The sequence below is a fragment of the Prunus persica genome, chromosome G1, assembly GCF_000346465.2.
Source record: "Prunus persica cultivar Lovell chromosome G1, Prunus_persica_NCBIv2, whole genome shotgun sequence".
Lineage (NCBI taxonomy): Eukaryota > Viridiplantae > Streptophyta > Magnoliopsida > Rosales > Rosaceae > Prunus > Prunus persica.
The window spans coordinates 40,790,513-40,804,923 of NC_034009.1; the positions used below are offsets into that span (position 1 = coordinate 40,790,513).

Genomic DNA, 14,411 nt, shown 5'->3' on the forward strand with positions numbered 1-14,411 from the left:
GATTTTGAAAAATACCCAATCCAAAAAGGCGACACACGTGTCAAAAACAATATAGCCGTGCTGATTAGCATTCCAAAATTGTTGAACAGACTATTGGAGATGCTTGCCTTAGAAAAATAGAACTCGATTTATTTAAAACATCTCAATCTTCTAATAAGGATGAAGAGTGAAGAGACGCGAATTCATTTCAATCTTCTACCTCTCCTAATATTGCGAACTTTGTTGAACAGAACATGGGCACGAAGGTCAAAGGTCAACTGTACTTGAAAATTTTAATTAAGAGCTTAAGTGTAAATTGAAAGGTAGTAGGATTAAAAGAAAGAAAAAGAACAAGAAAATATCCCTAAGCTCCCTCACTAAGCATGATTAGAGTTGGCAAATCTGACTGACAAACCGAAAAGATGAACATTAGTTTAGTTTGATTGTAATGTGCTCAAGAATTAATAAGGATCTAAATTTAGGAAATTATCATGTTAATTAATTAGGAGTTGGAATTTACTTAATTTTTTTTCACAACTTAAGGCTGATAGATTGGATTGGAGTTTGTGCATTTTAACTTAATTAAAGGCTTAAACTTCTTCAAGGATTAGCTTAAGTTGGATTTCCCTACTAATTATAGCCTAGCCGCTCAGGTTGGCTTAATTACTCTTGATGATCTAATGCATAATCATAACATATTGAAACCGTATAAAAAAAAAACATATTGAAACTAACAACGGTTTAATTAGAGAGTATCAACTAAATATTTTCGACTATTGCATTGGCAATGTCAAATATTTGTAAACACCACAATGGGGCTTCATGATGTCCCAAAATTAACAAATCAATTGGATATATGTTAATGATAATTGCCCACTTACGCATAAATGATTTTTAGTCGCCCTAAATCTCATTATAAGTCTACATACATCAATGGTGAAAAAGAATCTTAGATATACATTAACGATTGACAACGACTTATTCTCCAAAAGTAACTTCCAAATTAGTTGATGCCGATTAACCGTAAACAAACTGTTCCCTTAAGAAAGAGGGTGTCAGGTGTTCCATAACCCAAGTGACTCAATACATGTCCCCAGAACATTGTCTAACGGAGATTATGCTTAGAAGTACCTCGAGACAATTGAATTGAGTAATTAATATTCATCCATGGTGGTCTAAACAAATAAATTAATATTTGTTCTGTGGTTTTGCCTTCCTTTTCAAGAAGTCTCAGCAGTACCAGGCCCTCTCATCAGCTCTGTCGACTCTCTCACATGGTGCTGAGTAATTGTCTCTCACAAGGCACCCATGAGGGGTGACAAAGATGAAGAAAAAAATGAGTCTAGGGAGCCTGAACCCTTTTACATAGATTTGCCTAATAATGCTCTCTGTCTTTTTTTTCCCTCCTTTTTTAATCAACCTCTGAAACCTCCTCTATCACAAAGATTATAAAATAATTTACCATAATTACTTAATTAATTAAGACAATTATTTTTTAATGCAATAATTCATGAGCTTAGAAAGTCATGGGCGTGGTCGGCAGTCACTCGATTTTTAGATTCTTTAGGCTCAGTGAGATCATTGGGAAACATGTTGGGTTTATTTGTTGATTAATTATAATTGTTAATAACAATTAAAAATGACACAAATGGAAGAGTTGAAGAGCATGGTTTGTGTCAACCATAACCAATTGAGTAATTCGAGTAGTTTGATTATTTCAACGTTTGCATTGAAAACTTCAAACCCTTCACGATTAGTTATATAACTACCTTACCCTTACATAACCGTATTATAGGGTTACGTAACACTTTTGCAACTGTCTTCCTAGGGGTCCTTGTTATAGTTAATTAATTGCTAATTTCTTAGAATTCGGGGAAAAATCGAGACTCCATTTTAAAATTCTCGTTTGGATACGAGACATAGATGGTATTGTGATCTCCATTTTCGACCAACCTCGATAATATATATGTTTTTTTTAACTAATACCTGCATATACATTTAGGGGTCGTTTGGTACACAGGCTTGGCTTGGACTGGCTTGGACTAAATTTAGTACCATGTTTGTTTCATTTAATTCTAGTCTTAGATGGGATTGCTAATACCGGGCCCACCAAAAATACATCCTTATGAGGGGACTACTAATCCCATGTAGAAAGGGAGGATTAGCTAGTCCTATGTTTACCAATGTATGAGATGCATATATTATATTGTAATACTAATAACATATATTACTATTATTATTATTATTACATACACATATACTATAATGTACATATACACATGTATATACACATATACAAGTATATATATACACATATATACATATATAATATATATAAATACATATAGATATATACACATATATTATTATTATAATATACTCATATACACATACATATTAATATTATAATAATAGTATACATGTATACATGTATATATGTAATATATATTATATTATATATTAATGTACATATATACACGTATATACATGTATATATATAAACACATATATATACATATATAATATATAAATACATATAGATATATACACGTATATTATTATTATAATATACCCATATACACATGCATATTAATATTATAATAATAGCATACATGTATATATGTAATATATATATATTATTATAATACATATATATAAGTATATATACATATATGTGTATATATTATACCCATGTATGTATTATAATATACATATACACACGTATATAGACATATACATTATATATTTACATTATATGTATATATATTATAATATACATATATACACGTATATACATGTATATTATTATTATAACATACTCATATATATTATCTATTATAATATACATATGTATATGTATATGTATTATACCCATGTATATATTATAATATATAGATACACCTATATACACATATATTATATACATGTATATACGTATATATATATGTATATTATAATATATAATATATATACATATATTATATATACATATGTATTTTATAATATATATATATATATATAATATATATGTATATATACATACATATATAATATACATATATACACATATATACATGTATATTATTATAACATACCCATATATATATATTATATATTATAATATACATACATATATATAAATATATATATATATGTATTATACCCATGTATATTATAATATACATATATACACCTATATACACTTATATATATGTATGTACGTTTATATTATTTAAAATATATAATATTATTATAATATACTTATATACATGTATATACATATATATTATATATATTATAAAATACATATATACATATATATATATAGATATTTTTGAAAAAACAAAAAAATTATAGTCCTAGTCCAAGCATACACCAAACGCAGGATAAGTGTTATCCAACTTAGACCAAGCCAAGCCAAGCCAAGCCAGTCCCTAAGCATAGTCCATGCCAAGACAGTCCTGTGTACCAAACGAGCCCTTTTATGTTTCAATTGAATGATAAATGAATTGAGTTGTATTGATTTTTGAATTTTAGGGTTCAATTGAATGGTAAATGATTTTAACGATGATTGATTATTCATGTACTAGTATGAAGGTGGAATTGAATAATTAGAATTTATGAGTAAAAAAGGCAGGTTATCAAGGGACACATTCCCACATGGAGACACGAGAGAAAATTCCTGAAATGTCTTAATAGTGATGGGAGATAGGAGCGAGGATAGAATTTTTATCCTCGACCCCAAGACCTGCCCCATTTCCGTCCCTAAGTAAGCTCATGATTCCTCATAAATTCAATCCTTTTACAAAATAAATATAATTTTGTAAAAACTACACATAGATAGATGTATATCTATACAAAGTAATTTTCTTAAATAGTTTGTCATGCCAGATTAATTGACCAGAGAACATTTCATTATGTATATGCATTTTTTTTTCAACTAAATTGTTTGACATATTTTGTTGTCATACTGTTTCGGTAAACTTCAAATTTATATAAGAATGTGCATGATGAAAAATTTAAATAAAGAGTATAACAACATAGCGTGTTAGACTATTTGGAGTTTTAGAAAAAAATATAGATGTTGGAAACTTGGAAGCCTGCAAATAGTCAAACTCATTAAGTTTTGATATTGGATCCTAACAATGTCACTTTCTTGGTGATATATATCCAATGACCCCCTTATTTCATGACAAAAACAATCTTCTGATTTCACCGCACATCATTTGTGACGAATCTTACTTGCTGAAACAAGCTATAGCAGCCATATAATATATAGGTACATAGTTTGTCGTAAGCTATATTAACACATATACACATACTAAGTCAACGGGTCATTAAGTATTTCGTCCTTAATCACTTTGTTTAATTAGAGTTTGCTTTCTTATCATGGCAATTAAGACAATGACAGCAAATATTCTCCAACAATATCACACCCCTTTTCTCCCCTTTTCTCTGACATTATGAAAAGTTCATGAATCTAGCTACCTAGCTAATTATTCTATAAATTCTATAGAAAAAAGACTTCATTATATTCGATAAAATAAAAATAAAGACTTAATTAAATAAATAATAATAATAATAATAATAATATATTATTTAAAATCTAAAGCCCAATACAAAGTTTATTTAAATCTTACTAGCTCAGCCCAATTCGCATCCGAACTTGGAATTTTGGATGGTCGGTCCAAAGAACCGAAGGGGTTGTGTTTCAGACTGTTTACTTTATTTTAAAAAAAAAAAAAAAAAAAAAAAGGTGCAGTAATTGTGACCCTACAACCCTCCGCACATCACCACTAATTTATTTACTCAAAAAAAGGTCAAAAAATAAAGCAAGATTTACTTCTCTAATTAACTAAATTCATGCTAATTTACAAATTTCAAGAGACTAGACATATATTGAAATATCTAGGGATTCATTAGGGAATGAATGAGGGTATTACCTCCAGAGTCTTTTGTATGAATTCTTCTATACTCTGCTTAAACTTGATATGACATTATAGCGGGATCGCTTCGCATAATGCGTTAGTTGATATGTACTTATTGTGGCTAGCGAATCATTGATTAATACATCCAGTATCACATCATGCGGTCAATTAATAGGATCTAAAAATGTGATCCCTCTAGCATTACCCACCCAGAACCTAATAGTTTTCGTTTCGTACATCAATGTTTCTTACAGGTCCCTTGAACCAATTCCTTGCATCCAAAGCCCACCAAAGCATTACCACTGTCAAAACAACACTGACAGCTACTGGTGCATAATTGAAGGTTTTCCATCCAAGAGGGTAGAAAGTTGGCAATAGGAAGGCTGAACAGGCATAGCATATCCACAGGAAGGCCACCAAGCAAACTGGCCTGCTTGCTCTACCCAAATAAAAGGGTCCTGGTTTGAAGTTCTCTTCAGCCATCACCAGCCTAGCAAAAATTGGCACTGCATAACTACCCACCCAGCCAATTGTACTAACTGAAATGAAGGCTGTGAATACTACATCAAGTTTCAAGATGGGCAGTCCAAGCAGCAAACCGATAGCTGCGCAGAGCCACACGGCATTTGTTGGAACCTTGGTCCTCGGGTGCAATTTCCTCCAGATTGGTGAAAATGGGATACCGTTATCCCTTGATAGAGCATAAACCTATGATTAGTAAAACGGATAAAGTTATACATTTTTCGCTTTGGAAAAGATGGAGGGGTTTAGAGTTTCGGTTTTTCTTACTACTCGGGCAGCGGTGGTGGTAGTAGACAACCCACAAAAGAAGTAGGAACCCCAGATGATACACAGGAAAACCACAGCTCCAGTTGAATTTTGGAACCTCCCATAGAATGCATCATATATAATCTGTGCTGGTACAAGTGCACCAGCAGTCTCATTGTCTGCATTGTATAAATACTCCAGATCCTGCATTAAGAATTATGTTACTAATAAGGATCCAATAAGCTACTTGACCGAAAAAACAAAAGGGTAAAGTTCTCTTGAGCTTACCCTGATGCTGAAAGTTAGAGACAAGTAATAAGCCCAGCCAAAAACTGATATGATACCAAGACTAGATAGAATAGCTTTAGGACCAGTTCTGTCTGCGCCTTTTGTCTCCTCAGTAAGATGAGCTGCAGCGTCGTAGCCGAATAGAGAGTATATGCTCAGAAGCACTGATAAAATCACTGCATAAGGTATGCTAGAGACTCCAGTTGACTCAGGAGATGTTTCAAAGTGAGTGAACACATAAGAAGCTGGCTGTGTTGACTGGGCCACCAGAGGAAGCATAACAATCACAAGCAAGCCACCAACTACCTGCATGCTTGAGTTCAGTATGAAGAACTCATTAATATATAGATTTGATATTTATGATGCAAATGCAATAAAGCAAAGGTGTTACACATTATAATGAACTATGAAGCAAAGTCTGCAGAGTGTTAGGAATCAAATCCGATTGTCCCACATTGGAGAAGAGACAGTGTCCGTAAATGGATGGCCTTATGAGACAAAACCCCACGCTTGGACGACGTGGCCCTACAATCATGCATATGTATATTTTACTATGAAAAGAAGCAAGACACAGAACAGTTGAAGGGAACACCTGCCACCATATGGAGATGATGTTGAGAAATGCTATCACTTGTAATTTAAATGTGTTTAGTACTGCCCATATGAGGATTAGAGCCATATACAAGCACAAAAACACACCCTTTGATGCAAAATAGCCTCCACCCTTGTTTGTTCCTGTGGCTAAAAGAATGATCATCTGCAATGCTTGTGATCCAGAATATGTCTTATAAAAGGGGAAAAAAAAATCAAATTAATTAGTAGCTGGCTTGATACTTTTCTCAAGAAATATGCTGTGTAAGGAAGTGCCTACCTGAGCACCAATAGCAAATATCACACCAATAGTCTCAAGCCAAGCACAACACCATGAAGCAAATGGCCCCCACCTGGGTCCAGCCAAATGGGCAGCCCAGAAATAAAGAGAACCTGTGGTCTGGTAAAAGTTTTAAAGCGACCAATTAAAGTCATCTTAATTTTTCAGAACTTATGGATCATATAATTCAAAGTTTCAGATTACAAGTAGCAATAGTCAGAAGGAGAAGAAAGCAAAAGCAAAAAATGGTGCAAATGCATACCGGGAAAGAGGAGCAAATCTCCGCCATGGCGATTGCAACAAACCAAGTGAAGAAACTAACAACCACCCATCCCCATACTAAGGTTGCAGGACCTGCATAACGCAAGCTTTGGCCATACAGAGGTGTCCCACTGAATGCAGATATGCATGAAAATGTTATTGCCATTGTCTTGAACAGAGTCTGTCAAAAAAAAAAAAAAGCAAGTGAAAATGATCAAAATTTTAATGCTTCAAAGTTTTTAAAACATATTCAAACCCAAATGGGAAACGAAATAACAGAAACTAAAGGAAATGGTGAGAGAGAGAGATAGGGAGATATAAGTAGATGACCATTTCCCTTCTGAGTTCTTGCTTGTATCCAAGCTCATTGAGACGTTTTTCTCCAGAATCCATTTCCAAAACCGGGTTGGCACTCATTCAGATGTTCGATATCCTCCTCTCTTGATTGAACCTGTGTCGAATTCTTGAGTTGGATTGTTACAGTATAAGACTATTGATGGTTTTGTTTTAGCCTTGAATCTCAAATTAATGAAAGACTTGCACTTGACGACGCCAGAAAAGGAAGTAAACAGGGAACATGTTATGGTGGGCTGTCATGCATGCTTTAACAATTAGACTTTTTTAGCATGATAATATCCATTGAGTTTTGACTAAAGAAAGCACATGCAGAAAATACATACATATATATATAAAATTTCATATAAAAATTTATTGTAAAGGAATCCACAAGGAGGAATAAATAGTACACAGCTAACTACAAATAAGGGACGAGAATAAAAGCTAAAAGTCAGCTCCTATGAATCAGCCTATAACTAAGCTAATCATCATCTACTTGTGTACAATTAAATATACACAAGTCAATACTCCCTTCAAGCTGGAGAATAGCTCGAATTCCCAATTTGGCTTGAGTAGAATCAAACACCTTGCTAGAAACTCCCTTAGTAAGGATATCAGCAAGTCGATGCTTGGTTCTCACATAGAGGGTGCAAATCAATCCTTCTGACAATTTCTGCTTAACAAAGTTTCTGCCAAACATGTTTGGTTCAATCACGTTGCACAGGGTTGTGAGCAATGCTGCCTTATTATGACAAAATAGCTTCAAGGACCATTATAAGTAATCCTCAAATTCCCCTAACAAGATCTTCAACCACAATAACTCGCACATACTGTGTGCCATATCCCTAAACTAGAATACACGAAGTTGGTCATGAAAGAAACTCTTAAGGCTGAACTTGCACTCTCTCAACTGCTATACCACTTTGACTCGAAACTTGACAATAGGATCAATCATGAAGAGCTTGACAGGACTGAACCAATGGGAATAAATGCCAAGAGGAGGCGAGGAGGCTGGAGAGAGAGAGAGAGAGAGAGAGAGAGAGAGAGAGAGAGAGAGAGAGAGAGAGAGAGAGAGAGAGAGAGAGAGTTTTACTGTACTACAAGTTGCAGTGCAACATTTCTCTGTATGTTATTGGAATGTTATATAAATAAGTTGTAATTAACCTAGAAATCTAACTCCACTATATAGCTGAGTTAGTTTCCGTCTTGTACATCAATGTTTCTTACAGGTCCTTTGAACCATTTCCTTGCATCCAAAACCCACCAAAGCATTATCAGTGTCAAAACAAAAGTGAGAGCAACAGGTGCATAATTGAAAGTTTTCCATCTTAGAGGGTAGAAAGTTGGCAATAGGAAGGCTGAACAGGCATAGCATATCCACAGGAAGGCCACCAAGCAAACTGTCCTGCTTGCTCTACCCAAATAAAAGGGTCCTGGTTTGAAATTTTCTTCAGCCATCACCAGCCTAGCCAAAATGGGAATTGCATAACCGCCCACCCAGCCAATTGTACTAACTGAAATGATGGCTGTGAACACTACATCAAGTTTCAAAATGGGTAGTCCAAGCAGCAAACCAATGGCTGCGCAGAGCCACACGGCATTTGTTGGAACCTTGCTCCTTGGATGTACTTTCCTCCAGATTGGTGAAAATGGGATACCTTTATCCCTTGATAGAGCATAAACCTATGATCAGTAAAACAAATAAAATTATGAACTTTTACCTTCAGAAAAGAGGGAGGGTTTCGGGTTTAGAGTTTTGGTATTCCTTACCACTCGGGCAGCAGTGGTGGTAACAGACAGCCCACAAAAGAAGTAGGAACCCCAGATGATACACAGGAAAACCACAGCTCCAGTTGAATTGTGAAACTTCCCATAGAATGCATCATATATTATTTGTGCTGGTACAAGTGCACCAGCAGTCTCATTGTCTGTGTTGTATAAATAGTCTAGATCCTGCACTCAGAATCACGTTCTAATAAGCATACAATAAATTTATTGCCTTTAGCTTGATCAAAATCAAAAGAGTACTTCACCACAGCCTACCCTGATGCTGAAAGTCAGGGCTAAGTAGTAAGCCCAACCAAAAACTGATATAATCCCAAGACTAGATAGAATAGCTACAGGTCCAGTTCTGTCTGCGTCTTTTGTCTCCTCAGTAAGATGAGCTGCAGCATCATAGCCGTATAGAGAGTAGATGCTCAGAAGCACCGATAAAATCACTGCGTAAGGTGCGCTAGATATTCCAGTTGACTCAGGAGATGTTTCAAAGTGAGTGAACACATAAGAAGCTGGTTGTGTTGACTGTGCCACCAGCGGAAGCAGTATAGTCACAAGCAACCCACCGATTACCTGCATACGTGAGTGCGAGGTCAGTACTAAGCCTACTCAATAGATTTGGTATATATGATGGAAATGCAATAAAGAATTACACATTATAATAAACTACACGAAGCAGAGTCTGCAGAGAACATGCTTATATATATATATATATATATATAATAATAAGCATATATCTTATCTTACCTGCCACCATATGGAAATGATGTTGAGATATGCTATCACTTGTAATGCAAATGTGTTTAGTGCTGCCCAAATTATGATTAGAGCCATATACATGCACAAGAACACACCCTTTGATGCAAAATAGCCTCCACCCTTGTTTGTCCCTGTGGCTAAAAGAATGATCATCTGCAATGCTTGTGATCCAGAATATGCCTCATAAACGGGGAAAAAGAAATCAAATTAGTAGCAGTGCATGATACTTTTCTCTTTGATAGTGCATCTTTATCATCAGTTCATTATTAATCTCCTGAAATTTATTGCTGCATTCAAGCACCAAATTCACTCAAGAAATATGCTAACAGATGGAAGTACTGGCAATACCTGAGCACCTATTGCAGATACCACTCCAATGGTCTCAAGCCAAGCACAACACCATGATGCAAATGGCCCCCACCTCGGTCCAGCCAATTGGGCAGCCCAGAAATAAAGAGAACCTGTTGTCTGGTCAATGGTCAAAGCAACCAAGGACGTCTTAGATACCAAAATTTTCAGAAAATGCTTCCCATAATTCAAAGTTTCAGATTGTAAGTAATAAGGGGAAAGGAAAAGCCAAAAGATGGTACAAATCCATACCGGGAAAGAGGAGCAAATCTCAGCCATGGCAATTGCAACAAACCAAGTGAAGAAAGTGACAGCTACCCATCCCCATATTAAGGTTGCAGGACCTGCATAATGCAAGCTTTGGCCATACAGAGGTGTCCCACTAAACACTGATATGCATGAAAATGTTATTGCCAGTGTCTTGAACAGTGTCTGTAAACAAAACCAAGTGAAAATGATTAGATTTCACTACTTGAAAGTTTTTTACAAATCCAAATTCAAATGGGAAATAACAGAAGTTAAATAAAACAGTGAGAGATACAAGTAGATGACCATTTCCCTTCTCAGTTCTTGCTTGTATCCAAGCTCATTGAGACGTTTTTCTCCAGAATCCATTTCCAAAACCTGCAAGGTAGTCATTCTGATATTCGATATCCCCCTCTTTCGATCGATCCTGTCTCAAATTCTTAAGTCCGATGATTATAGTATAAGACTGGTGGCTTAGAATTAGGCATGAAACTCAAATTAACGAAAGACTGCACTGACCACGCATGCATGAAAATGGTATTAGTCATAAGCAAGTGGAGTGGAAGACCAATACTCCTATTATTAATTTATGGTGGGCTGTAGAGATAATCATGCTTAAGATATTTTCTAGGATGATAGTTGTGGCTAAAAATCTGTTGAGTTTTGCCCAAGGAAATTACGCACATGCACACAATATGTATATTGGCTTATGTGTATCCATGATTCAATGCTGAAGTTTACATGACATAGGCCAAAGAAAAAGGTTTTACAATAGATTACTATAGGATTTGTGACTTATTCTCTCTCTCTCTCTCTCTCTCTCTCTCTCTCTCTCTCTCTCTCTCTCTCTCTCTCTCTCATATCGGCAACTCTCTTGTCTTTACTTGTTTGGATAACTAAGTATGAATTTCAGTTGGTCCAGAAATACTATTTTTTTGCTTTAGTGGAAGAAAAAGTTTATTTTTTCAGCTTCCAGATGCACAAAGAAAAGTCAACCTTAGTTATTTATTAGTATTGGCATTTTGGACCAACTAAATTTCAAACTTTCCAACTGCTTTTGCTTGTTCTCTTTTACTTGGACTTATAAAGACAAGAGCAATCATGCAAAGAGTTGCCATGAGAGAATCAAAGAAGTCAGATTCTCAGATCTATTGTTAGCCTTAGCGTTATATCAAAACCCAGTAGGAAGTCAACTAGAAGCCACATGCTTATGACCCATTCCATTAATTTTTCCACCAGTCTTCCTCCTCTGTTGATCAAAGCATTAGTTTATTAACTTGAGTTTTAAGATTAATTCAAAATCCTCAATCTTATATTCTAACCATCCAGTTGAGGATTTGAAGACATGACATTTTTTTCTTTCTTCCATTAATAGGTACATTGTAGCAACCGGTCCGAGAGTGGAGGATATCAGAATGGATCACCAGGCTTTGGAAATGGATTCTGGAGAAAAGCGCCTCAATGAGCTTGGATACAAGCAAGAACTGAGAAGGGAAATGGTCATCTATTTATCTCGCTTACTGTTTTCTTGCAACCATGTTGAGAATTTTCTTATTTTCAATCTGGATTTTGATCTATAAAGAATTTGGAAGTGTTGAAATCTAATATTTTTCACTTGGTTTTCTACAGTCTCTGTTCAAGACACTGGCAATAACATTTTCATGCATGTCAGTGTTCACCGGTACACCCCTCTACGGCCAAAGCTTGCGTTATGCTGGTCCGGCAACCATGATATGGGGGTGGCTTGTTGTCACATTCTTCACATGGTTTGTTGGAATCGCCATGGCTGAGATATGTTCCTCTTTCCCGGTATGCATTGCTTTTTTTCCCTTCTTTTCCTTTGGACTTGCAAACAAGCATTTGAGATGACCTTGGTTGCTTCAAACATTGACCAGACCACTGGCTCTCTTTATTTCTGGGCTGCTCATTTGGCTGGACCCAGGTGGGGTCCATTTGCTTCATGGTGCTGTGCTTGGCTTGAGACCATCGGTCTAGTATCTGCAATAGGTGCTCAGGTATCAACTAATCAACTAATGATGATGATGATGATGCATTAACAATGAACCAATCTAATTTCTTGTATGATTATCTGTTTACCCTTTAGGCATATTCTGGATCACAAGCATTGCAGATGCTCATTCTATTAGCCACTGGGACGAATAAGGGCGGAGGCTATTTTGCATCCAGGAGTGTATTTCTGTGCATGTATATGGGTCTGACCATCGCATGGGCTGTGCTAAATACGTTTGCGTTACAAGTGATAGCATTTCTCAACATAATTTCCATATGGTGGCAGGTGTGCTCTTCAACTGTTCTGTTTCTTGCTACTTTTCTTTGTAAATATACACATGTTATCTGCAATTCTGCATCATAGACTGAAAAATTACTGATGTCATATAGATCATGTGTATGTTTAAGTAGGCTTAATTAATACTGACCTCAACCAAATGCACAGGTAATTGGTGGCTTCTTAATGATCATAATGCTTCCTCTGGTGGCACAGCCAACACAGACAGCTTCTTATGTCTTCACTCATTTTGAAACATCTCCTGAGGCAACTGGAGTCTCTAGCATACCTTATGCAGTGATTTTATCAGTGCTTCTAAGCAACTATTGTCTATATGGCTATGATGCTGCAGCTCATCTTACTGAGGAGACAAAAGGAGCAGATAGAACTGGCCCTATAGCCATTCTGTCTAGTATTGGGATTATATCAGTGTTTGGTTGGGCGTATTACTTGGCTCTCACTTTTAGCATCAGGGTAAAGCTCAATAGATTTTTTTTTTTTTTTATCCTTTTGTTCTTTGATCAAGTTAAAGGCAGTAAAGTTATTGGATCTTTATTAGTAGTATAATTCTTAATGCAGGATCTGGACTATTTGTACAACGAAGACAATGAGACTGCTGGTGCACTTGTACCAGCGCAGATAATATATGATGCATTTTATGGGAGGTTCCAAAATTCAACTGGAGCTGTGATTTTCCTGTGTATCATCTGGGGTTCCTTCTTCTTTTGTGGGCTGTCTGTTACCACCACTGCTGCCCGAGCAGTAAGAAAATCCGAACCACCCAAGTCTTGACCCTCCCTTTCTATTCTATGAAGCTGCAAACTAACTTTGCTTGTTTTGCTCCAAGGTTTATGCTGTATCAAGGGATAAATGTCTCCCATTGTCACCAATCTGGAGGAAAGTGCACCCAAGAAGCAAGGTTCCAATAAATGCCGTGTGGCTTTGTGCAGCCATCAGCATGCTGCTGGGATTGCCCATCTTGAAACTTGATGTGGTGTTCACAGCCATCCTTTCAGTTAGTACAATAGGCTGGGTGGGCAGCTATGCAGTGCCGATTTTCGCTAGGCTGGTCATGGCTGAAGACAACTTCAAACCAGGGCCGTTTTATTTGGGGAGAGCAAGAAGGCCAGTTTGCTTGGTGGCCTTCTTGTGGATATGCTATACCTGTTCAATCTTCCTGTTGCCAACTTCTTATCCTCTTAGATGGAAAACTTTCAACTATGCCCCGATTGCTCTCAGTGTTGCTTTGGCACTGATAATGCTTTGGTGGGTTTTGGATGCAAGGAAATGGTACAAAGGACCTGTAAGAAACATCGATGCACAAAACGGAAACCATTAGATAGATGAAAAGCTATACATATTATGTCAAAAAATGGAGAACTTCCTATCTCCTTAGAATATCCAGATTTTTTTTTATACAAGCATATTGTGCATGACATTTTTTTATTAAGTAAATATTATAGGAAAAAATAAAAAAGAAAAAATTGAATTACTATTTATTAAGTAATATAATTCATGAAAGTTAATTAAATTTTTTAATACTAATTATTCACTAAATGAATAA

General features: G+C 35.8%; 3 protein-coding genes across 6 annotated transcripts; 1 reads left to right on the forward strand and 2 right to left on the reverse strand.

Moving 5' to 3' along the window:
- LOC18790116 (amino-acid permease BAT1) lies at window positions 4,992-7,533 on the reverse strand. Of its 4 annotated transcripts, none has more exons than XM_007224385.2 (7): window positions 7,426-7,533; window positions 7,097-7,276; window positions 6,835-6,954; window positions 6,556-6,747; window positions 5,964-6,269; window positions 5,697-5,879; window positions 4,992-5,615 (listed from the first exon to the last, which is right to left on the reverse strand). In XM_007224385.2, the coding sequence occupies exons 1-7, from the start codon at window positions 7,510-7,512 to the stop codon at window positions 5,124-5,126; spliced, it is 1,560 nt and encodes a 519-aa protein (XP_007224447.1). In that variant the 5' UTR covers window positions 7,513-7,533; the 3' UTR covers window positions 4,992-5,123. The 4 variants fall into 4 exon arrangements, with proteins under 4 accessions (XP_007224447.1, XP_020411659.1, XP_020411660.1 ...); XM_020556070.1 differs by having other exon boundaries at window positions 6,418-6,747; XM_020556071.1 differs by having other exon boundaries at window positions 6,418-6,747; window positions 7,097-7,188; window positions 7,426-7,502.
- LOC18790856 (amino-acid permease BAT1 homolog) lies at window positions 8,603-11,126 on the reverse strand. The gene is made up of 7 exons (XM_007227044.2): window positions 10,867-11,126; window positions 10,567-10,746; window positions 10,315-10,434; window positions 9,955-10,146; window positions 9,475-9,780; window positions 9,202-9,384; window positions 8,603-9,114 (listed from the first exon to the last, which is right to left on the reverse strand). Exons 1-7 carry the CDS (start codon window positions 10,951-10,953, stop codon window positions 8,626-8,628), a joined length of 1,557 nt encoding a protein of 518 aa, XP_007227106.2. The 5' UTR covers window positions 10,954-11,126; the 3' UTR covers window positions 8,603-8,625.
- LOC18793448 (amino-acid permease BAT1 homolog) lies at window positions 11,702-14,265 on the forward strand. Its single transcript, XM_007226646.2, has 7 exons — window positions 11,702-12,059; window positions 12,190-12,369; window positions 12,456-12,575; window positions 12,665-12,856; window positions 13,016-13,321; window positions 13,427-13,609; window positions 13,695-14,265. Exons 1-7 carry the CDS (start codon window positions 11,976-11,978, stop codon window positions 14,184-14,186), a joined length of 1,557 nt encoding a protein of 518 aa, XP_007226708.1. The 5' UTR covers window positions 11,702-11,975; the 3' UTR covers window positions 14,187-14,265.